At 35.8% G+C, this 25,799-nt stretch overlaps 3 protein-coding genes across 5 annotated transcripts; all 3 read right to left on the reverse strand.

Moving 5' to 3' along the window:
• Nucleotides 1–36: 36 nt before the first annotated feature.
• On the reverse strand, nucleotides 37–7,554 carry LOC125224160 (non-lysosomal glucosylceramidase). Of its 2 annotated transcripts, none has more exons than XM_048127519.1 (20): nucleotides 7,477–7,554; nucleotides 7,068–7,129; nucleotides 6,497–6,607; nucleotides 6,253–6,309; nucleotides 6,097–6,167; nucleotides 5,423–5,522; nucleotides 4,287–4,357; nucleotides 4,023–4,123; nucleotides 3,841–3,944; nucleotides 3,666–3,719; nucleotides 3,460–3,515; nucleotides 3,345–3,383; nucleotides 3,085–3,229; nucleotides 2,619–2,800; nucleotides 2,458–2,525; nucleotides 2,242–2,314; nucleotides 2,095–2,156; nucleotides 1,088–2,015; nucleotides 692–982; nucleotides 37–488 (listed from the first exon to the last, which is right to left on the reverse strand). In XM_048127519.1, exons 2-20 carry the CDS (start codon nucleotides 7,122–7,124, stop codon nucleotides 209–211), a joined length of 2,850 nt encoding a protein of 949 aa, XP_047983476.1. In that variant the 5' UTR covers nucleotides 7,125–7,129; nucleotides 7,477–7,554; the 3' UTR covers nucleotides 37–208. The 2 variants fall into 2 exon arrangements, with proteins under 2 accessions (XP_047983476.1, XP_047983477.1); XM_048127520.1 differs by lacking the exon at nucleotides 7,477–7,554 and adding an exon at nucleotides 7,329–7,412.
• A 2,521-nt stretch (nucleotides 7,555–10,075) lies between these two features.
• Nucleotides 10,076–11,067, reverse strand: LOC125217630 (cytochrome c). The gene is made up of 3 exons (XM_048119152.1): nucleotides 10,911–11,067; nucleotides 10,437–10,570; nucleotides 10,076–10,314 (listed from the first exon to the last, which is right to left on the reverse strand). Exons 1-3 carry the CDS (start codon nucleotides 11,020–11,022, stop codon nucleotides 10,222–10,224), a joined length of 339 nt encoding a protein of 112 aa, XP_047975109.1. The 5' UTR covers nucleotides 11,023–11,067; the 3' UTR covers nucleotides 10,076–10,221.
• Nucleotides 11,068–11,681: 614 nt separating this feature from the next.
• LOC125222737 lies at nucleotides 11,682–15,260 on the reverse strand. 2 transcript variants are annotated; one of them, XM_048125513.1, is made up of 3 exons: nucleotides 15,109–15,260; nucleotides 12,182–13,430; nucleotides 11,682–12,094 (listed from the first exon to the last, which is right to left on the reverse strand). In XM_048125513.1, the coding sequence occupies exons 2-3, from the start codon at nucleotides 13,110–13,112 to the stop codon at nucleotides 11,937–11,939; spliced, it is 1,089 nt and encodes a 362-aa protein (XP_047981470.1). In that variant the 5' UTR covers nucleotides 13,113–13,430; nucleotides 15,109–15,260; the 3' UTR covers nucleotides 11,682–11,936. The 2 variants fall into 2 exon arrangements, with proteins under 2 accessions (XP_047981470.1, XP_047981468.1); XM_048125511.1 differs by having other exon boundaries at nucleotides 11,682–13,430.
• Nucleotides 15,261–25,799: the final 10,539 nt, after the last annotated feature.

Below are 25,799 nucleotides of genomic sequence, written 5' to 3' on the forward strand. Positions count from 1 at the left end.
TATATAGGTTTGGCACATACAAAAACAGAATAGGAATAATACAAACACAAAGCTTTCCTCGTTACTGTGTTCAGATTTTCCCAACGAATTGATTAAAACATTCATGGCTCTGTATCTGTAAATTACTCACTTTATAATTGCATAGTGAAAATTATCGAAAAGAATAATGGTTTATAAGTGATAAAGGAGCTTTCAGAAGTGGCATTTTTCAGGCCAACATCCTTTTGCACGTGTAATCAAAGACGACCTGGAAAAGGCTCCTGGAATCAGGTTCCTCGGACTGCTTGAGCAGACGAGCCACTCTGGTGAATCCATCATGTTGCTTCACCACAGCTTCTTCATTGATCTCTTCCTTCAATTCCGGCAATGGCAACTTATTCTGTCGCGTTAGTGCCCATTGCATCGCCCAGATTGTTAGAGGCCGCATGTAACCAAGAGATCTGTACCGCCCTTCAAAGTCCCAACCCTCGGGCGTCTGGAATGCATATCTATCAAAAGGATAAACTGTTAAATCGATGCTTACTCAGGGTAGATAGAATTCAGTGTAGTTACTTTATACATTCAGTGCAGTTGCTTTATACTAGGTCGGATGTAGTTCTCAAAATAAAAAAGTTTTACAGAATCGCGCATGCACACAAACGCACACATAAATAGATATCTTAGTTTCTTGGTTAAGGACAACTCAACGTACCCTTTACCCTCGTCCGCCCAGGCTACTTCATGGACACCCACCGCAGTTTTGAATGCCGTTTCTACCATATTTTCGTGGATCATGCCTGCTGCAACAGCATATGTAACCCCACTCCATATTTCTCTCGACTGCAATGTACACATATCAGCTTCTCCATTTGGCAGCATCCCGTTTGCTGCCCCTACCTGTCCATTTTTCACCTTCAATACATTGAAGTTGTATACTGTCTCAAGAGCTTTTTTTGCCTTTACTTCATCAACAATGGGTAAAAGACCACATGCTCGAGCATACCTAAAAAACGTGTAAAAAAATGTGATGGAAATGAAAAGGTAACAGATTCTGTTCCTACAAGTGAATCACAAAATATGAGGAAGCCTTTAAACAAAATTTACATACCATTGTCCAGCCAATTGATCAGCCTGGATGGATGAGCTTGTACTGCTGCCGCTGTTATCATAATTAAAATAAGATCCGTTCCACAACTTTTCATACACCTTCTTTGCTTTCTCAAACCGAAACCAAAAGTAGTCTTCAGAACCCTTGTCCCCAACCACATGTGCAATTGCTGAAGCAGCCTGCAAAGCTGCCACCCATAGACCCCCACAGTATGCACTCACACCAGTTACAGACCATGTATCGTATGTTTGATCTGGAAACCCTTCATTTTCTATCATGCCATCTCCGTCCTTGTCAAACTGTTCCATGTAAGCCAGTGCAACATAGACTGATGGCCACACTGCTCGAGCAAACTCTTTATTGCCTGTGGCAACCACATCTCGGTAAACTTGGAGCACAAACTTCGGATTCAAGTCTTTCCACCTATCTGTATTGTGAAGGTTGTAAAAGTTTAATTCAAACCATGGATCTCTCATTCCAATATCATGAGGAACGGCACCAAGAACTTTTCTCTGGACACATGTTCCGTCCTGTAAAAGTATCATCCTACTAGGATCATGCATCATCACTGCGGCAGCAAAGTCTCTTTGTATGCTGAGTTCAAGTTTGGGAAACAACATGGTTAATGCAAATGATGCATAAAAGTGGACATCATATGTGTTACACATGTGATATTCAATCCCTTCGAGGTAGAGGAACTGGCCCACATTTTCCTCTCCTTTCTGGAGCAAGTTTGTTCCGAGAGCAGAACTCATTGATGCAGAAGTATGAACATCCTGCAGTATTGATGTCATCCTTTCAAGGATGTCTATTGCTGTGTCATTTCCCTCAGTGGTATTGACTATACGATTGCTATTTGAGCCTAATCTGTCAAGTGAAAACTTTCTTTCACCAACAGTACGTATACTATGTATTGGTGGAGTTCCATCTGAAGAGGAGAAAGAAAGAGAAAATATCAAGACTTAAAGTCTATCACCCTCACAACACATACTCCATTACCCAATCACCTGTCCAAATTGTTCCCCCTGAGTTAAGATAGTACAGTTCATTGAAAAGTGTGGGCGGGTACCTGCAATAGACCATTGAAAAAAAATGTCACCTTTCAAACTGTACTAACAAGTAGGAGTAACAATCAATGAAACAATAAAGCCTACCATTCAGGAAGTCTCTTGTCTTCGAGAATAGGTCTTTGCCACGCTTCAATTTCTGACTCCCAACGAAAACGTTCTATGGTTTGTTGATACAACAGACAAGTGAGAAAAAATTAGAAAATAAATATATAAACACATTTAATCTGATTCTTTTGACGTTTTTGCCCTTAAAAAATTTCTTAGACTGAAGGATCATAAATGAAGTTGCTGAGAGTTTACCAACAATAGCATCATGAGCAATGCTTGATGCCATGTTACCATGGGTGCCATAGAATTCAGTATAACGCCTGATAACAAAGTTGATGTGCTCAGTCAAAGTTGAAAAGCAGCATATATAAATAGGAGTATAAATCAACTTAAACGAGCATTTGTTTCCATGCCTGTGATAGGTTCTTCCTGCCTGAAAGTTTATTTCTGGGCAAGCCCATGCCACAGAAAATGTAACACTTTGTACAGTTCCTGCAGGAATTGTCAAAGAAGCTGCGACGGCTGCCCCAATAAGTGAACCAGGTTCAGAAGGTGTTGACATGTCTTCGGAATTTAGGTGGTCAAACGATCCACGCTAATTAGACAGGACCAGGTTAGTCTGGAAAGAATGATGATACTGAAAACTTTGATGCTCATAATTATTTATAATCAACAAAAATACCAATGTATCTAGTCTTTTAGCTCTATATCAAGGTTTTGTCTTCTCACCCTATGGCATGCGAAGTAAATTAAGAGTCTAAGACTACTTTAAGAGATGTATTAGTCACTAACACATGATTGACTACACCAGTGTATATAAGGAAACCATTGATACTGTTGATGCATGGTTCAAAAACTGTGAAAATTCTGCAATCCTACCTCTTTGATTTCACACCACATGTCCCTTGCTGTAATACCTTGTGAGTTTCCGGATATCACAAAACACGGGCAATCAGATACATGAACTCCATTTGTTGCTTCAGCTGCAATTGCAAAATTCAGTGAGGGCCGACCATTCGCAGTCCTACACCATTTTAAGAGGAATCATATAACCTCAAAGACATACAACAGATACACTGAATACATAGATCAAGTCAATTTGTATTCACTAATTAGAACTTAGAAACATAGGCACTTACATATGGTGCAAGATAACTCCACTAACATTATCCTCTGTCCTGGAGAAACAAAACTATCTAGATCAGATTGAGGACAGATTTAACAATATCAAATGGACGTAAGTTGCATCTTTACCTAAATCTTGAATTAAAATGGTGACCAGAGAGGCCTGAGTCCCCCCCAACAGAATTCTAGTACAGAAGAATAAGAACTGTCAGATGTTCTCAACTTCTCATCCATGCAACTCGACGAGTGAATAAGAGGATGCGGCATATTTTAGCCTCTGCAATATTAATTATTCAAAAAATAAGGAGAGAAACAACATAAGAAAGAGAACTTACTGCCCAGCTGAAAAGTAAGGTCACATTCGCTTCAGTTTTTCCCAAATTAGATAACTGACATAAACAAGGAGAAGCTCTTAGTATCAGGGCTACCCAATCTCACATTTTTTACAAATCTTTACTAGAAGGAGTCATAGTTGTAGGCACTACGTAAGTCAAGAGAAGATTATCATACCGTGTAAGTAAAAACTGCTACAGGAAAGCTGCTATCCTTATAGTTGTGAGGGATAAATGGCGAAAGTTGGCGACATACAATTTTTAGATCTGGGTCAGGTTCACCTTCATTGGAAAGAAGAATCTGTGAGTTTTAAAAGCAATAATTTATGAATTATAACTATGAGATCTCTAAAGTATTACCATTGTATACAGTCCAAGCCCTTGGATATAATGCATGGTATGTTGAGTTTTTCCCATCAAGATTCCAGTCCCAAGACCCTATCCCAGAAGCTGAAGTTTCCCTATTTGTCCACATTTTTTACAGCAGAATATGAAATTTTTTCTAACAATTTTATTGTTTATAAGATGATATTACCACTATCTCATACGATCCTAAAAGAATTTTTTTAAAAGCATATTCTCTATAAACAAGATATTAGGATGCTAGAATAACTATGTACTCACTTCAATTTTTCTGGGTTCTTCGGGCACAGTACACTAGAAAACCTCTCACCATTTGGTCTTGAAACAAATACCTGGACAGAGAAAATGCTAAAATTAAACCATCTTTTATAAGCAACTATAGGGCGTGTGTGTTAATAATTTAACTTTAGCTGAAATCTAGGTTGTTGAGCTATATCTATATGCATCTAAAACTATAAAAGAGATACCCTTTCGAGGATCATACACGTAGGCCATCTTCTTTTTATAGCATTTTTATTTGACATGTTTGTCATAGGAGTACCAGCATTTTCTTGATGCTCTGATAGTATATGGTAGTTAAGTAGATAGTACTTTCTTTAAATATTTCACCTATACCAATTTAGTGCAAGTACAACACCTTAAGTTGGAGGAACATAGACACTGAGAAGAAAATGCACATACATAGTATTGAAGCTGAGGTGATTCTCTTTATGTTGACAGAAAAAGGCCACTGACCGAAACATTTCCATCAGTTTGTTTTTTAAATACCATACGTTGTCAAAATTAGACTGTCAATTTGTACTGTTCAAAATTATCTATTGGCTGGAATTATTTTCATATGAAGATTACTTTTAACTAAATCTAAAGTGCAAAGGAAGGGGGATTAAGTATTCCTTCTTTTCATATGGAGTATATCCAATGGCAGTATACAAAAATAATACTAACCACCACTGTCCTTCTCCAGCATCCGTAACCTTTTTCATTTTCTTGGGGATTTTCATGTCCGGGTTAAATAATCACTTTCCTAGTATAAATATCAACCATCTCAAGATCTGTTTTATACCTAATAATAAATTATTAAGATGATTGAAAAGTAACAGACAAAAGGTTTGCAGTTCATGTTTCAACTTTTTGACATCAGTAAATTATAGCAAACACTATTAATTTCGTAGACTGGTAATGAATGAAACTATGATAGTTTTGCATATTTCAATCTTGATTGTAATACAGCCCATTAATAACATCTGTAATTGCAGGGATATCGCTCAGATTAATGATTAGATAATATATTAGCTCTACTGTCATAAAAAAATGTAATGAATCTTCTAAACGTAAATTTAATGTAACATCAACTGTGTTAAACAAGTGTATAATCCTAATATAAGTAAAACACTTACAGAAAACTGGTTTTCCAAGACAGGTTCATCTTCACAGACCCGAGGAAACAGCTGCCAACGCTGAAACTCGCCCTTGTAGCTTCTTCCAATGCTTCCAGCACTGAAAATTGTGTCAATTCATAGAAAATTAGACAACTCAGGTAAGTAGGCAGCAACAACTCAACAAAATAGTGTGATGGACCTATCTATTCTGCTTACTAGAAACAGTCTCCACTACAGGAGATTGGGTCCTATCTTTCAACAAGTGTGTAACTATGTAAAGGAGTACTGCGTTCTTCTTGTCGATAATAAATCAGAGAAGAAGCTGCCTTGAAAAAGCAGACTGAGAATGTTTCTTAATGTTTAGGAAGTTATCTGACAAATCGAAAAGGTTGGCATGACGTAAAGCCTGTAAGACAATTCTTACACCCAAGACTTCAAACCAATTCAAACTTCAAACATGGTAGATGGTACTTCATAGTTAGAACCCTAAAGGAATTGGGATGGGACAGAAGGCCACAATAAAATAAAAGTAGACACACATTGCACTTCAAAACATTGAAAACAGACTCATAGTTAAAGTATCATGTCATTGCCATCTTTATTACCAAAAAATATCACTGATCAGAAACGAGTCAGGAATTTATCTACAATGTTTATAATATAAAGAAATAAGAAAGAATGATAGGTATTACCCTATACCACCTAGCGGAACTCCATGGCAAGATGATGTCGGGCGCTTTGTAAAAGGATCAAGAAATACCTCCTGCAAGAACAGTTAGAAAATACAACATTCTTCATAACCAACATTGAACCATTTCAAGTTCATTTCAGTTATGGGGAAACTTTACGCTGTCTCTGGATTTTTCCTCACGAAGGTGCCTCCATAGCCTATAACCTATAGGAGCCTACAGAAAATAAAAGGAAATATTACCTAAAATATACAAAGGAACTAATTTCACACATAAAGAGAGCAATCAAGCATATGCTTCCACAACTATGCACAGAAAATGAGATGCATGAAAAAAAAATAAGTTCACAATAGTACCAATATGACTGATGTTGGAAAATTATGATGTAAGTTCAAAAAAGTACCATACTGATTTTCTCTTTTAAGGTAAGGTCAAACTCGGCAAGGACAGAATCTTTAGTGTTCAGTTTCCTTTTCAAAGTCAGAGATGGAGGTGTCCCAGGATCAACATTGACCTGGAAAGATAAAACAAACTGAGAATGAATCTCAACAGTAGGAAACAAAAATGAACTCGAATCAGATAAAAAAAAAATTAACAATCATAAGAGTCCAAGCTGCAAAAGACCTATATGGTGAGCTAAGGCTGCACAACCAGAACAATTGGTATATACAGTTCTTGGATATGTTTGTGCAGACATCCAACTAAGAGGTATAGTGAGACTACATCAAATGAGCATGAGCATGGATATAACAATTGTTGTTATCAAAAAGAAGAGTGGAAAAATTAACTTAGGGTATAAATTTCCATGAGATCAAGGAATGTAACACTTAAGCATTAAATTTCCATGAGATTAAGGCAATGCTACTTCTATTCTTCAACTACTACAGCAATACGATATGGGGAATTCAATGTTTGCATATTAAAACTGTGAAGGAACTCAACACCCAAAATCAAATAGTGGATCAGGGACGTACCTTATCATCACGCGAAACTGGCTCTCCTTCTCCAACAGCAGCACCATTTTCTGGCATATTTCCTGCAAGTATGAGAGGAAACAGTGAACTTTTACTTCAAATGCAGTAGATAACATGGCAAATTACCATAACGCAGGTATTGACTGCATAAATTCATCTCTTTTGATCAGTCTCTAATTAAAACCACAACAAAATATCCTAAAGCATCCTTATTTTTTTTTCGAAATTGAAGCAAACGCTGAATCAACATAACATACTCACAATGAGAACAACAACACTACAATTACGACAACTACGGGTCGAGAATCAAACGGAAATGATTGCAGAAGCAGAACAACAGATTCAGATTCAGATTCAGATTGACGAATGCTTAATGCGATGAACATAACATGAGAAACGCATGACTAACCAGATTGATTGGGGAAGGTGCAGATGCTATTTTGCAGGCAAACGGATTGTTTGTTGTGTTGTTGTTAGTGAGTTTCGACAGTTATAAAGTCAACATTTCTTTTAGAATTTTTATTTTATTTGAGCAATTTTTTTATAATTTCGAAAAATAGCACTAGTAAAATTTGATAAATTGTTAATTGCCAAATGGCACACCAACATTGACTAATTTGTAATTTTAATTCAATTTATAAAACGTTTCAATGAAATTATCTTAAAATTAGTACTAACAAATAACACATTCTTAATCTACTTTTTGTCATAACATATCAAACTATATATAGATACTCTTGCACCAAAATTTGGATCAAACATATTAGCCATGATTTTAGAGTTTTGGATATTAATAGAGAGTTCATAATTTGCTCCACAATTTAGGAATATTAATTAGAAGCTCGTACATATTAAGTTAAAGTTTGTGCATTCCTTAGCAATCAATCATCCCATTGTTTTGACTGGGCCATGATAGTGACTTTAACAATCACTCATTAATTAACAATTACCCAACTAATAAATTATATTGATCTCATGAATTTATGTTTGTTGGATGGTTTGTAAATTGTCCACAACAAAATATTCGTTAGATCCATCAATGTAATTTGCAAGAGATATTAAATATATTTGACTTTAATATTCTAATATATAAATTTGTAATAGTATTAAATAGGAAGTGAAAATGTATACATAATAATGCCGTCATGCCGACCTTGGGATGCCATTGGTGCATTCTAAATGGAAGTATCGAAATGCCAACATTTTCCACGTCACTATTCATAAAGTTTATGCTTATAATAATAAACACTCGACTCCGGCGGAATATTAAATTATCATAACAAATCAATGAATAGTAGTAAGAATCTTCCAGATTAAATAACTGAGTATATACACTACAAGTCATATTCTAATCCTTATAGCACTCTAATCCAAAATCAAGATCAAAGCTTCATCCTTAGATTTTAAAATAAGTGGATGAGATCAAATCTTACGAATCTCAATAAAAAATAGACAAAATATCAACAAAAGGGTAATATCGTCATTATGTTATTATATAATAATTTTCGTGAATGTTTTTTTATATCAACATATTGTATTACAAATATCAACAATATGATATTAAAATATCAACACTAGTACAAGAAAATATCAATACATATTTATTGAGATTTTTACATGGTTTTATTGAGATTTTTTGATGTATTTGTTGATAAAAATCTGGTTATCAACATTTACGAAAACTAAAATAAAAATATCAAATTTCATCATCCGAACGTCGTCGGAACATATGCAATTGAGATCTCATTGGAATCCTTATAAAATTATCTTTAATTTGATATATTTTTTGCGAAAAAATAATTTAAATCGAGAGAGTTACGTAAATTTAAAGTTTTAAGATGATTTTAATGAGAGAGAATTCACGTTAATACCCTCTAATTTTATTTATTAATTTTCTTAACTAAAAATATAATCCATGTGACATTGTTTCAACCACTAGATCTTTTATCTTTTAATCTAATGACTAAGATTTAGTCTTAGTTTGGGATTGCTAATTAGTTAGCAATTAATCACTCCCCTATATAGAATATTGTTTCTATCTCTATATAGTTTAGGGATATTGAAACACATTTATTTTATAAATGCGATTATCATAATTAATAAGTCGATTAGCTGATAAAACAAAAATTTATTGTCAAATAAATATTTTATAGTATTCATTAGTTAGAAAACAATCGAAAAAACTGCAAAACCTACCAATACCTCTTTCAAAAAACGTGAATTAGCGGAATATTCAGTTGGTAAAGAGAAACACTCATGTGCTCTCACCTATTTTGAGCGCATAATTAACTTGCAAACTGTCCTAATTATAATATAATCATTCTCATTAATATGTAAATAATGGAAGTAAAAGTAGTCGACATGATCTTGCGCACCACTCCACAATCCGTTTCCCTTTTCAATGGGCTTTTGGTCTATTAACTAAAAAATAACATCTTGTAATTTGCACATTTTTGTATTGGAAAAAAAAAATTATAACCAGATATTTTTGGATAAATACTTAATTTTATTTAAGGTGCTTTTACACTATTTTTGAACATTTTTATCCATAGAGTCTTTTTTAATTTTGGAATATTGGTCTCTAAAACCATAAACTTGTCCAAAATTTGGTATATCCATGGTTTAGAATATCACAAACTTTACACTTTGTTTGGTATTTATCATACCTGACGCAATTAAATCAATGTCGTTTTCTGCGTGACTTTTTAGATTAAAATAATATAAAACGTATCACAGTTGCTCACGTAAAATAAGATTTTGATGAAAATATCTTATTTCGGTCAGTTTGTAAAAATACTAAACTAATTTTAAAATTCATGGGAAATACCAAATTTTAGGCAAAGTTGATGGTTTTAGATACCAATATCCTTTTAATTTTACTAGATAATTTAGTCATTATGTTTTACTCCCTTCGTGCCAAGGAAGGGATCAGTCATTATGTTATACTCCTATTTTCACATTTTCTTTATCTTCTTATTGAAATGCAGTAACCCATATCCTAACGTGAGAGATAGAAACCAACCCCTGCAATTCATGGGCAACAAACTGTTTAGCCTGATGCTCTTATTTACTGAATTATGTAACTACTTTCCTCTAAAAAAAGGATGAAAAACTGATGAATCTCTAGGCTATCAAAAAACCATAATCATATCTCTCAAGCAGTAGCCTCCTTAAGATATGCAATCAGATCGACACGCTCTTGAGGTTTCTTGAGTCCCGGGAAAACCATCTTCGTTCCAGGAATGTACTGCATTAATCATCCAGATTAGCAATGATCAAAGAAATGAACACATACACACTAGTTCATGTAACAAGTAGTATAAGATTAGAAAAGGAATCGCAGACGCGAAAATATATGAAGAATATTACCTTCTTGGGATTGAGTAAGTAATCATACAGAGTGTTTTCTCCCCAGGTGACGGCCATGTTCTTGTTAGCAGCAGAGTAAGAATAACCAGGGGTGGTGCCAGATTGTCTCCCAAACAGCCCATTCAAGTTAGGACCTACCAGTTTATTTGTGATCAACAAGAAAAAATAACCATTATCAAGTTTAATTCCATTATTAACTGATATTTGCAGATCAACTTTCAACGATCACTCGCACAATGTCGGTTAAAACTCTTAAAATCTTGTCCCACATCTCCTCTATATATATAAGTCTGGATAAATAAGGGGTGAGTGACCCATTTCTAATAATGTCAAAATTGAATCATATTAACAATCACAGGATAATCCAAATGGATGAAATGCAGATCATATTCCGCATACAAAATCATCATGTGGAAAGGGGAATAAATTTATATCAAATGACGTCATGTCATAACACAACAAATATGATGAAACCTTGTTTGTGTCCGGCGCCTTTCTCGGCGGTGTGGCACTGCGCGCACTTAGTTTTGAAGATCTTCTCGCCAGATTTGGCGTCGCCAGCCGGTGCTTCGCTGAATGTCGCCATTCACCAAAATCCCAATACTACTTTTTTTTCTTTTCTTTACTCTAATATAGTAATTAATATTTATATTAAATGGCAAAACGACCAGTTAATGTGGAACGTGGCTTTAGGCGGCGCCCACGCCACTTCTTAACTGATTCCACTTCTATTTCTGACCACATCTTATTCGACTTCTTAACTGATTCCACTTCTATTTCTGACCAGATCTTACTATTTTTACCTTTCAATGTCTATTATTCTATTAATAAAAGGTTGGAGTTTGAATTTTTATTCAAATTTAGTGTATACGGAGTAGTTTACTTAGGGACAAATATAAATAAGTAGCTACTATTACTAATATGTGTTTGATGGCTGTTAAATAATACTATAATGTACTCCTAGTATAAAACTCTGTGTGGTGAAATATTTTGTAGATATTAGATTTTCATATATATTATCAAATTTCCGATTTAGATTTTGATATTTTTATGCAATTTTGAATTATTCAGATCAAATCTCATAGTTCAGATTTTTGGAAAATTCGGGTCTGATTAATTATTCATAACATTTCGGATTTTCAGATTAGGCAAAATCCGTTTGCAATTACAACACCATCAGATGTATAACCAACTCCAGGAGATGAACTAATTTGAACACCAATACAAAAGAAAGAAACAAAAACATGAGAAGAAACATTCCTGTCGTTAGTAAAGCTGTGAAATTGTCATTACCAACCAAACTTGAAGAGATACAGATTAACAGCGCCACCAAGAAAAATAAGGTGGACAAAAAACAAAAAAGCAAACAACTATCTCAAAACCAGAAAGCAGCAAAATTAGCAATCATTATTAAACAGCTAAATCCTTTACAGACAGTACTGAGTTCTGAGTTGAGCGCAAAAATGTTTGGCACCCGGGCCTGGCCTCTCAGCAGCTAATTTAACCTTGTGCAGGAACCACCATAGACCACCCGACAAGTCTAGGCGACCCAGGTGGACTTGAATGCTGGCTAGGATTGAAGAGGCTTAGTTCCACAAAAGCTGCTCCAGAGGTTCCATCTTTCTCCGTAGCACGGAAAGAAATCGATCCACGTTTTCCTGAGGCAGATGAATTTCTACTTACAAGGCTTCCTTCAACTGGGCTCTGATAAGCAATTAATGAGCTTGTATCATTACACTCATTACCAGCCACCCTCCTCCTAGCTTCTGTATCTATTTGCAGACTCCTCAAAGATAAAGAATCTGATACAGGAAGGTATACAAGCATGCACATACCCACCCCTGCACAACATAAAAGGGAAAGAAAAGACAGGAATGCTATGGCATCAAACAAAGATGTTCCTGGATCAGCTAGGACCGACAAACCAAGCAGAACAACTCTTAATGGGAAAAAACTAGAGATAAAAAAGATCAACGTGTACACTCTCTTTTGCAAACCCTTATTGATCACCAAATGAAGAATTCTCCTACCAAGCCAAAACAAGTAGATAGTCACGATGGTAGCAAAAACACCAAGAAAGATGGTACTGAATAGAGGGTAAGTGCAGAAAGCAGTATCGTGATTTGCATCAGACGAAGCTGCTCTGATGAAATAAGAACGCAGTTTCGGATTATGGTCCTCCTTATACTTCGGTCCAATTAAGATAACTACTAGCTGAAGAATGAACAATGGGATGCAATAAACAAGAACAAAACCAGCCGTTTTCACATTCCACTTGTGACCTAACGTTCCAGACCTTTGTAGAGATGCACGGAGAAGAAAAATGAGTGTAAGAAACAGGCATGGTTCTGCGAATCCCAGGTTCGAAATGATGTAGCCTTTGCAGACTTTTTCCTGCCATTCCAAAGTGAGACCATCCAATACTCTTCCGTGGTGCCTCAACAAATTCAACCGTATAATTTCACCAACACCCCACCAAACTGCAAAGAAGATGTATGTGATTCTGATTATCCAAGGACCACTAAAATAACTAAGCTGACTGAAACCTTGCCCGAGGATCCGACTGCGGAAGTAAAATGAATATATGATACAGAACAACCCCAGAACAACCAATACAGCAACAAGACAAATCGTCACCACACCAAGTGCATCAGCGACTAATCTCGACTGGGGCATTACCCAAACCACAGATTCCACGCATGCTCTCCGCCAGCATGGACACAATAAAATCTTCTATTCAGTAAGGTATTCCACAGGACCAGCAAACAAGCCAAAAATACCTGAAAGAAATAGTTGAACACTCCAATTGACTCCAAAAAGATCATATACGTCCAGATTGGAGATTCATTAAATGCTCCTCAAGCGAAGAACAGAATATAGCAACAAAAGTTGCTTAATGACCTCGGGCCAAAAAGAACTTCCAGCTTCTTCAGCTACTCAGTTTAAATCCACAAGTCCAAAAGGTAATCTTTAAAGATCAAGCAGTCTGACTATCTGCAGCATGAGCAGGAAATACACAATCACTTACCCACTAGAGATTATACAATAATAGTATAACATTATAACAATGATAACAATTGCTACTATTTTATAAAAAAAAGGTGATAACAATAATGAGAATGACGCCAAAGTTAATCGAACAAAAAGAAGCCACGAACTGGAAAGCAACTACAAGAAAATACAAGCAAAGAGGGAAAAGAACACCAGTTGTCAATTGTAACAGTGAGATTAAGCAGCATAAGGTGTCAGGTGTCTCAGAGTAACCAATTCTGTAAAGAAAAACTTAATCACAATTGCAGCAGCATGGCTACCTAAAACAGGTTAGCATATCTTTTGACCAAGACAACATATGAAATTCCAATACACAGTAACACAAATAGCAACACCTTATATGCTGAACTAACATCTGTAAAAATAAATATGAGACTAATCAGTCATGTAATCAGACAATTGAGGACATATATTGCAACTTATTCAATCACTAGGTTGTCACATGCCGTAGAAACATCAACATACAAATCCTAGCCCTTTGTTACAAGTGAATTTGACAAAATTCTGCAACCAGATTTTCTTGCAACTTGCAAGTTCAGATAGGTATACTCTAGGTGGAAGATTGACAGAGCATGGAAACCTTTATATAGAGCCATCCATATAAAACAGTAATCCATCACTTCAGCTATAAACACAATAGAGATACACCATACAGAGCAACTCTTCCATCCAAGATGGGTTGTTTAATGGATTGCATAGGAAACTGGGGGTTTTTTTTACTGAGGGGAACTCTTGTCAATAGTTAGACTCGGGAACTGTGTCTCTCAATACGAATAAGTTTACTTTCCAATTTCTACCCATACTTTTTTGTTAAAATACCTTTCACTAAACCGCATAGATGTTTCAATGACAAAGACTACATTAATTTGACCACTTCCATTGAATCTTATATTAATATGTTTAAGATAAATTTCTGCTGCAAAATAATAAGCGCAAAACAACAGATGGTCCAGAAACTTCACAAAGGAATTCCACATTCCTCATTGTTATCGACAAGTCATGAGGCCAAATCTGAGCTCAGTATCAGGTGAAATTATCCATTAAGCATCAGCTGATGCTTTAACAATTTAAACCAGGCACAGAGATCTGAACTTCCTAAATCAGAGATAAAATCCAACAATATGGTCAAAATAAATTATAAAATTCACTTAAAAAGCCCTTATTTATCCTGCAGGTGCAATTCCAAGCACATCTACCTCAAACTTTCGTCTGACTATAACTCTATAAGGCAACGTGCATGTACAATCTAATAAATTCCTAGTATTAAAAAGAAATAAAAGGAACTCAGTCTCTCAATTGTTAAGTACCAGCTACTTTAAACAACGGATTTACCAACCAACAAACTCCAAGCCAAAAATTTGATCTGAATTAACAACATATCTACAAAACAGCGCCTAAGAGATCAAAGACCACACCATGCAGAGAAAAAGAAAAGGAAAACAACAATTAAGACGTTAATTACAGATATGAAAACGCAGGCACGAAAGCAGCCGCACATTCGCATGAAAAATTGCTAAACCTAGAAATAACCACTTCAATTCGAGAAAAAGAAGAAATTATCTAAAAAACGGACGAGAAAGCAACATAGAAAAGGGAAACAGAGGAGGTGCAGGAAGCTTACGACTTGTGAATCAACGATCCAGTAAAGTACGACGTTGAATCTGAAATTCCGCAGAAATGCGAGAAAACCCCTAGTGAGAGAAAACAAAATGCAAGGAAGAGAAGGAGAAGAGAGAGAAGAAAACAATGTAAGGTAGGGGAGAGTAGTCTTTCAAGAGAGAGAGTGGGACTTTTGTTGCTGACAGGCTGTCGCCAGCCAATAAATCCAAAAATCAGGAGACAGCAATTAAATAATAAGATATATACGTATAATAATAAAAATTAATAATCGTATACGGTGCAGCTGTAATATGATTTCCAGTTTTCTTGTGGCAAATTAATTTTGCTGTATTGAATATCATAGTACTACTACTGTAGCATATCATTTATTTTAACAATCAATTCTGCTAATATTATACTCCTATTTGGTGGCATCTTATGCAGCAAATTTGAAGGGCAGGCTGTACACAGCAGACGTGTGACATGTAATATTTTCCTTTCTTAAAGTTAAACATTCTTGCATTTTTATAAATATATGTATCTGGTCAATATTTTGTGCACTTGCTAAAAAAACCTAGATTAAGAGCAATTTTGTGGCCACAATTCAATAAATAAGGTAATGGTAGTAGTTTAAGAGTACAGTATAATGAAAAAAAAATCATGTAGTGAATCAATAATCTAGACAAATTCCCGTTTAGCATTGTTTATGATTTTAGACTCATTAAGTATATCAAAAGAACAAACTATACACTACACTACAAAATAAAATTACTCGAACAATGATAGATTTATTTAAGTTACTTTGACTATGTTATCATTAGACTTTTGTAGTAGATCCACGATGGATATCCTCCATCTTGAATATGAGCATTCAATATGAGCATTCGACGTCTTGACAACACAAATTGTTGATTAATATAATATTAATAGTTAGATTGTAATTTACAGCTAGGTTAAGGTATATTAATTGGAGTTAATCCTTTTATACAATCTATTATGTGGAATTGACAGTATTGGAAAAAGAATTGGGTTGGGTTAACAACCAAATCCACTTTGAAATCTTCGACCGGGTTACACACGCTACATTTCCATCGACACCCTTCATTTCTTCTTCGATTCGGCTACTAATACGACAAAATTGCTAGTGGGGAACACAACGTCTAAACAATATTGATAATTCATGTGGAGCGACCCGGTGGCATAAGCGAGAGGCCCATTAGGTATTCCTACTAAAGGATCGCCAAGCATCGAACCTGCTTTCTCGACTAGCAAATGACAGAGATTGTGTCATTGTGTAGATACAACACAATGGTTTGCACATCGGTGGGTGGCTGCAAGTTGAGTTAAGTTACCGAACTTTTTGTTCCACTCTGAAATTGTTTGATAATTAACTCACCGATTTGATGAATTATGCCACACACGACTATGTAGTTTGGTGTTTTGTGTGATTGTGCGGGCTAGTTGCCAAGATGATTTTGCTTTGCATTTATGTTTTATTTGGGAGCATATCTAAATCATTCATAACTTACGTTAAATTTAGGGCAATTTTACTTATGTACAATAATAAATCCCAACTAACAAGGTTTTGTACAATAAAGTCTTGTTCATAGCTTTCTTGGGACAATATCATCTCTGGTGTACCAAGACACATACTAGCTATTCTTGTATATCGAGTACCACTACCCAAGATACCAAGAAGATAGGGCTGCGACAAACTAACACCTTCTCATAAGTCAAGGTAGTGTATAACTAGTATCACAAATTCAATGTTACATGTATATATTTATAAATAAATAATCATTCAGGCTCATACTGATTTAACCATCATATAAATTGGTATTATACCATACACGGTGTCATCTATCATCCAACATAGGACATGGCCTTGATAAATTCGTACTCCATATTGCATAGAGTGATTTATTTAGTTTCATGGCTAATTTTCCATACTTTTATTTTATAATTTATCAATTGGCTGTTTTTATGAGTTTGTTGAATTTTAAACAGATGGTTTTCATTTAGTTTTGAGTACTCGTCTCTCGAACTTTGAAAGAGTTTCACATGCATAGTTTTCACGTCCCAATTAAAGTCATGTAGATCAACTATGGTCGTTTTATGAAAAGTGACAAATGTTGCGAGAGACCGGCACGAAAAGAAGCTGAAATTCAATTATGGTCGGTCAAGGCAACCATCGATGTCCGCAAAAACTTCAAAATGTTTAAAGCCTCCTTCTTGTCGATTCTGAGTTCAAATTCCTCTATGTCAAAAGTTGAAATGCTGTCTGGTCCGATGAAAATTTTTTCTTGACCATCGGAAAAATGAAGAGATGGAGGATTGCTCATCGGTTTTTTAGGCAACTTTGTTCGAGTATAATGTGGTGTCCTGTTAGATATCCATCACCTTAACCTGATTGAATAAGCTTCTTTTTTATATCGACAGAGTTGAAAAGGTCAATATTATTACAAGCTCTTCCACAAGTTTTTAATACCTCTCAATTAAGAGTTTCTCCCCACATCCACTACCCTAAGTGGAGTAGCAATAAAGCTAAATAAGAAATCACAAAAATTATGGAACTAGTATTAGTGGATTGTGTGATCCATTTCTTAAAATAGAAACTTTATATTTGTAAGAAACAAACCAAAAGGGAAAGAGTTTCTATTTTTAGGAATGGAGGGGGTACTGCATAATGTCTGTTTATCCAATATGTTAATACTTCTTTATATTACAGAGTGTTTATCCAATAGTGTTTATCCAACATGTTGATGATTTTTCTATTGTTGTGTATATCCATCATTTTGATGATTCCATCGAATGAGATAGTAAAAAAATTGAATAAAACGTTTACAAAAGATCCTCATCTATTGCATAATACTCCCTCCGTCCCAGATAATTCGTCCACTTCTTTTTTCGCACTCGTTTTGCAAAAAAAAATAATAAATAGGTAAAGTTGAGAGAAAGTAAAATAAGAGAAAGAAGAATGTAGTTAAGACTATTCTCGACATTATTCTCTCTTTTACTTTACTTTCTCTCCAATTTAACTATTTATTATTATTTTTGCAAAACGAGTGCGAAAAAGGAAGTGGGACGAATTATCTGGGACGGAGGGAGTATTTATTCAACATGTTAATGAATTCCCTTTTTTCTCTATTGCACACTGTTTATCCAACATGTTAATGATTCCACCGAGGGGTAGTACAAAAACTGAATAAAACGTTTACAAAAGATCTTCATATGTTTCTGTAGAACAGTAAAATATAGAGACATAGTATAGAAAGTAGTAGTTGTATTTTATTATTCAATATTAATACCATATATATATATATATATATATATATTATATATAGGGGTGTACTAGTATAACAACTAATTTTAAAGTTACAACGTACATCCAACCACGTGCTGCCACATGGCACGAAAAATGCAATATTGTATACAGAAAAATGCAATACGCATTTGTAGAAGCTATAAATGAATTTCGGCAGATTGCATTTTTGTTATATGCAGATTGCATTTTTTATTGTTAAGTTTTACATTTTAGATATTGACTGTTTAAATTGCATTTTATATATAGACGGATTGCATTTTTATATGTGAAAATGCAAAACTTAACAATAAAAAATGCAAAACTCAACACTATAAAATGCAATTTACATACAACAAAAATGCAATCTGCGAAAATGCATGTACAACTAGATTGCATTTTTGTGTTTAAAATATTGCATGTTTTGTGCCATATGGCAGCACCAGATTGGATGTACGTTGTGACTCTAAATAAGGGGGCACCCTAGTGCTCCCCTATATATATATATATATATATTACGAGAAACTAAGCTAGGCTATGTTACATCACCGATGTGGGACAAAATACATATAAGATATTAACACTCCCCCTCAAGCTAGATCATATATATTGATCATGTCCAACTTGGTACAAAGTTCTGAAAAACGTTTTACAAACAACGGTTTTGTGAAGATATCAGCAATCTGGTTGGCCGATGAAGTGAAAGGAATAGTAATTTTCTTATTCAAAACACACTCTCAAATGAAATGACAATCAACTTCAATATGTTTAGTCCTCTCATGAAAAACCGAATTATTAGCAATATAGATTGCAGCTTAGTAATCACAATACATAGGTAAAGGTTCTTTGAAAGTGAATCTCAGTTCTCCAAGTAGATTCTTGACTCCGATCATCTCAGTAGCAGTATGAGCCATAGCTCTATACTCGGCCTCAGCAGACGATCTCGCAACAGTATCTTGTTTCTTAATTCGCCAAGTTACCAGATTTCCTCACAAGTAGGTGCAATATCCAGAAGTAGACTTTCTATCCGACTTAGAACCGGCATAATCAGCATCTTCAATATTTAGATGACCATTCTTTTTAAATAACAATCCTGTACCGGGAGATTTCTTGACATATTGAAGAATTCGAATAGCTACATCCCAGTGAACTTGCTTAGGCTTATCTTGAAACTGACTGACCAAGCCAAGATCAAAGGAAATATCCGGTCTTGTTACTGTCAAGTAGATAAGCTTTCCAATAAGACGTCTATACTTAGCTTTATCCTCCAAGAATTCTCCACCGTCATCCCAAACACTTGGATCAACCTCCATAGGAGTATCAACAGGCTTTGTTCCAAGTAGTCCAGTTTCTTTCAATAAATCTGTAACATACTTTTGCTGAGATAGAGACACTCTAGAATTACCGTGTGCAAGTTCAATTCCCAAGAAATACTTAGGACGCCCCAGATCCTTGATAACAAAATGTTGGTGCAAATATTTCTTAGTTTCCTCAATTCCACGAACATCACTTCCAGACATGAGTATATCATCAACATACACAATGAGAATGACAATGCCCGATGCTTGTTGTCGCACAAAGACCGAATGATCAGACTTGCATTGCTTTAAATCAATAGTTCTAAGAACACTGCTGAACTTATCAAATCACACTTTGGGACTTTGTTTAAAGCCATAAATTGCATATTTGAGACAACAAACCTTAGTAGCATCCTCCCCCTAAGCAACATAACCAGGAGGTTGCTTCATAAAGACCGTCAGAATCAAATCACCATATAAGAAAGCATTCTTCACATCAAGCTGATACATGGGCCACGAAAAATTAACAGCCAAAGAGAACAGAATTCAGATTGAGTTCATACTAGCAGTGGGCGAGAACGTCTCAAAGTAGTCAATATCATAAGTTTGTGTGTACCATTTTGCCATAAGCCGAGCTTTGTATCGAATTTTATGGTAAACACCCAATGGCAAGAAACAATATCTACCGAATTAAGGTCATGTACAATATCCAAGTACCACGACTCAAGAGAGCTCGCATCTCCTCATCCATAGCGGCTCGCCATAAGGGGTGTCTGAGTGCCTCTTGGTAAAAAGGTTGGAATCACTGTAGACAAAAGACAAAGAGAAAAGGCACGAAAAGGAACAGTCAAGCGAGTAAAGGAAACATGATTAGACACAGGGTGTTTGGTGGTACAAGTACGTTTACCTTTGCGAATAGCTATGGGTAACTCATCAGGAGGAGTTGGATCTTCGGAAGCTAGAGGCGAAGATGACTGTGGCAGTGGACATGAGACATGTGAGAGATCTTAAGAAGCTGGAGGGGTTGTTGCAGGTCGATGACGTCGTGTATAGACCTGTAAAGGAGGAGCAGAAGACATAGGAGAAACAAAAGTTTGGGCAGGTAAAGGAGTAGGATTTAACTGGCTGGTTGGTTTAGTTTGAGGATGAGTAACATAAGCTTGAAAATCAAAGAAGGTGACATTTGCAGAGATATAATGACGTTTGGTAAGAGGGTCAAAACAGCGGTATCCCTTTTTGGTTCGAGAGTAACCAAGGAAAACACACTTAATAGATCGAGGGAACAACTTATCCAACCTAGGAGTAAGATCATGAACAAAATAAGTACACCCAAAAATGCGAGGAGGAATATGATAAAGAGGTTTATCAGGATGAAGACACGAAAAATGAATATCCCATGCAACACACTACATGGCGTCCTGTTAATAAGAAAGCATGTAGTAAGAACAACATCAGACCATAGATACTTAGGCACATGCATGTGAGACATAAGAGTACGTGCAACGTCTAAAACATGACGATGCTTGTGCTCGGCTACCCCATTTTGTTGAGAAGTGTGAAAGCAGGAGGTTTGATGAATTATACCATGAGATTTACAAAAAGATGAGATAGATTGTTGTGTGAACTCAAGAGCATTATCATTACGGAGAATACACAAATTAACATAGTATTGTGTCTTTATTTCATGATAAAAGGATTTGAGAACAGTAGGGACTTCACTTATTTGTTTAAGCAAATACAACTATGTCATACGAGAATAATCATCAACAAGGATTAGAAAATACTTGAAACCCCTCTAGACTCAATCCTACTTGGACCCCAAACATCACAATGAACTAAATAAAAAATAGAAGGGCTACGAGTATCGACCCGAGAAGGAAAGGAATTGCGATGGTGCTTGCCCAACTCACTGGCTCATAATTAAAATCAACAGACGCAATTGGAACTAAACTATGAAGATTGGAAGAAGACGGATGACCAAGACGACAATGTGATACGCTCGGATTTTACACTGTTTTAAGGCCATTATTTGGTCCATTTTTTATGTCAAAGTCACTCTACATGTCCATTATTTGCATATTTTGTCTATTTTGGTATTTTGACGTGTTTTGTGAGAAATGTGCATAATTGAGCCGAAAAGGGGAGCAAAACGCAAAGTCTGGAAATTTGGAGTCGGAGACGGCGACCGGCGACCGCTGCGAAGTTGTACGGCGACTACCGGCGCCCGGCGGCAAAGCAATGCAATGTCAGCCTCGGAAAAATTACACTTGGAAGAGAAGTCCCGCCCGGTGACCACCGGAAGTCATGCGGCGGACCGCCGCCGGAGGAACAAACTCTGGACTTCAATGCGGCGACCGCCGGCCAAGGTCTGCGGCGGAGAAAGGCGGCGAATCCGAGATGCCCTAGATTTGCTCCAAGATTTACCATATTTTGAAGATCTTTTCCTTCTACAACAAGGAATGGCTTTCCCCTATAAGTAAGACCTCAAGTTTCATCAAATTAGAGAGCTTCTACTTGCAAAATAATTCACAAAGATCAAAAGATAGAGTACTTCACTTGTGCAAGGAGTTGGAGAAGGATTTCAAGAACATCAAGAACGACAAGGATTCAACCTACGAGTTTTATTTGCTTTAGTTTTATGTTCAAATTGTTTTTCCTTCAATCTATGTGTTTAGCTTATTTCATTATGTGTAACTAAACTCATAGGATTCTAGGGATGTGTTAGTAAAGACCTTGGTTATACAATTCTTTTTTCTATTTAATATCCGTTTTGTTTTTACTTTGTTTCTTCCCTAAGTAGCTTTGATGCTGCATGATTGAGTAACACAATTTTGTATGATTTAATATAGCTTATTTCATAACTGTGAGAGAGTTCTAATGAGTTAGATTCACTTAGTAGACGCTACTGATTAGCTTCCTTTAAAACGACATTGTTAATTGAGAGTGAGGACTTTTCAAGGGTCTTAGGAGCTTTATGGAATTACGTGTTAGGATTGACAACCCTAATTTTGTAATCAACGTTTATTGCATGAGCATAAGCTAGGCGACTCGTCCTATCAAAGTAATACCTGTGCTAGGGTATTGTAGTTTGGAATTTGTATAACCATAATTGTGAACGCACATCCCTGGGATTCCCTTATCTCTATCGATTGTCTCTGTGTTTTACTCGCATCTAGTTGTTATTTACTTTCAAATATTTTCTGTTTTCAAAAGTTTTCAAAACCTTCCGTTCTTCCAGGTAGTAATTGAGTTCTAGTAGAGAATAGACACTTTGTGTTTGCGTTCTCCGTGTTCGATATCCCGGTACTGACCTTTAGCTATACTATATATACTCTATATACTTGCAGGTTTATTTAGTGCTAATAAAAAGTGCATCACAATGCCACTGATATGGAGACACGGTAGTAGAGAGAGCACTAGGAGAGGCAGGTGAAACATGATCCAAATAGTAAAGACCGCCACACTCACGTCCTCCACCAATCGTCCTCTTCGTCTACAGGTCCTGAAAGATACAATATGAAGGATAAAAAGTGACATAACTATTGTGAGTTTTTGTTAGCTGACCAATAGTGCATATTCTTTTCAGACGGGGGGAGTAAGTATTTTATTTGTAAATATAATTGAATTTCATCGTGTTTTAGAGTATTCATTCAAAAAATAGTATTTCATAATGAAAATAAATTGTTGGTTAATTATGAAAATAAATTGTCGGTAAACTAAAATCCGAGAATTTGGAAAGACTCACAATTAATTTTTGAGATCCTATAACGATGAGTAAATTAATAGTACTACAGTAGTACATATATTCAATAAGGTAATACATGAACAAAATAGATCTTTATTTCCTTATCAGCAAATATTCTTTTATTTTTAATTTTTCTCTCTCTTCCTCCCCATATTCAGAACATTAATGAAGAGTCGTTTCTTTGTATATCGATTAGTATTATGAAGTTTTAAGTAGAACGCATAGATAGGAATATAAACAAAAACGAAAAAAAAGGAAAGATAATTGCAATTGGAAAGATTGACAACTAAAAAGGAAGATAAAATACAAAAATAAAAAATTATGAAGATTACAAATGACATGGAAATAAGATGCTATCAAAACTCTATTACTTATTTCATGCAATATACTCCATAATTGAAGCAAATAACTTATCCAATAATTTAGGATATAATTATCTTTTCTAAATTAAGTATTTACAGCTTTAGGAAATTAATTTTTCCATATAAACATTCTAAATCATATTTATACAAGGAGTACTCACAAAACTCCCACCATCACTTTCTCGTCTCAATTCAATTAAGCTTACTGGAAAATTTGGGGCAAACAAAACATTATCAAGAGTGATGTGAGTAGTGGGTTTGACAACACCAGTGTCAGTTACTGGGGAATAGTTGCCATTAGCAAGACGAACAAATGGAAGATATGATGGAGAAAAAGATGTCAAAAGGGATTTTGTACCAGTACTATGGGTAGAGGAACCCGAATCCAACATTCAAGACTTACCAGGAGACACAGCAAATGCAACTACAGAGGTAGAAGCATCAATAGTAGATAAAGAACTTGGCGCAGTAAACTTAGTAGTGTTAGCCCAATCTGGTTTTCCAAACTTCTTCCAACATTTATCAAACTCATGATTCGAACGACCACAATGATCACATAGTCGATCATGAAAGCCTCGTCCTCGACCTCGGCCACGTCCCTATCCACGACCACGTTCAGCATATGAACCTCGACCGCGAGCAGACATAGCTGAATTATCAAAAGAGGTGGATTCCGTACGCCCATTGGAGGCATGAAGAACGCGAGACAACGCATTAGACAACGTTGGAATGGTATCACTAGCCATCAAGCTATCTCGAAGTGGCTGGAGATCAGCATTAAGACCTGACAAAAATTTTGCTACCATGAATTCCTCCCATTGTTTTGCTCTTGTTGTGGCATCATAGGAGAGATGATAATAAACTAAAATCTCATCAACAAGGCCTTTCAGGGTAGAGGAGTAATCATTAACTGATTGAGTATCCTGAGTATGAGAGAAAAGTTTCTCATACAATTCAAATACCCGAGAGACGTTTTTTTCATTAAAGAACATCTCTCCCGTAGAGCATCCTACATTGCTTTGGCTCTATCCAAGCACATGATATTTTGACTGATAGCTGATTTAAGGCTATTAAGAAGCCAAGTCATGACGGAGCAGTCATCAGCACACCAAGTGTCGTAGTTGGCATCTGTAGTAGCAGGCGGGGCAGTTTGAACATGGCTTTTCTTCTTCTGTGATCCCAAAAATAGGAGAAAAGCACGGGACCAAAGCATATAGTTGGAACCATTCAACTTAATGGTGGTTCCGATAGGTGGTCCAAAATCAGACATGATAAAACGAGAGTAAATCCTATGCAGAGTAGCAGGCAAAAGTGCAGGCAAATAAGTAGTAGGAGCACAGGCAGCGGGCAAGAGCGCATGCAAATAATTGCGCAGAGCAATGTTGCAGGAGTATAACAGCCGACAGATAATACCGCAGAGCAACGGAGTAGGAAGAACAGCAGTAGGCAGAGAAAAAAACCCTAATTTTCGAAACCCTAATTTTTTTTTCCAGACTAACCTAATTACGGATTCGAATCCGCTCTGGTACTATATAGATCAGTAAAATATAGAGACATAGTATAGAAAGTAGTTGTAACGCCCGCCTTTTTCCTTTCTTTTTGGGGTAATTTTTTTTTTATCGTCCTTGTTTTGTTTCAACAATCAATGGGTATGTTTTATCGAAGGATCGACGAATGTTTTGAATCGTGTTGTTGGAATCTCGAGGAATGCTATGGATTATGTCGTAGAGAAATTAGAAGTTATTTTCGCGAGTACTTGGAATAACACCAAAGTACTAAAAATGAAATACTATGAATTAATTAATTTTCTTCGTTGACAAGGTAAAAGAGAAAGAAACTCAATGTTTAGGCCTATCACTTTTGTGTATCTTGTTATAGCCATTTTATTTCGTTTAGTTTTTTGAGAAGCCCAAAAAAATCAATTATTTATTCCAATTCCACAGTCAAATATTTGGTCAAATATATTTCTCCCAACCCCATTACTAAACGGTTTCTCCATATCTCCGC

Source organism: Salvia hispanica, chromosome 4, assembly GCF_023119035.1.
Source record: "Salvia hispanica cultivar TCC Black 2014 chromosome 4, UniMelb_Shisp_WGS_1.0, whole genome shotgun sequence".
Taxonomy (NCBI): Eukaryota; Viridiplantae; Streptophyta; class Magnoliopsida; order Lamiales; family Lamiaceae; genus Salvia; species Salvia hispanica.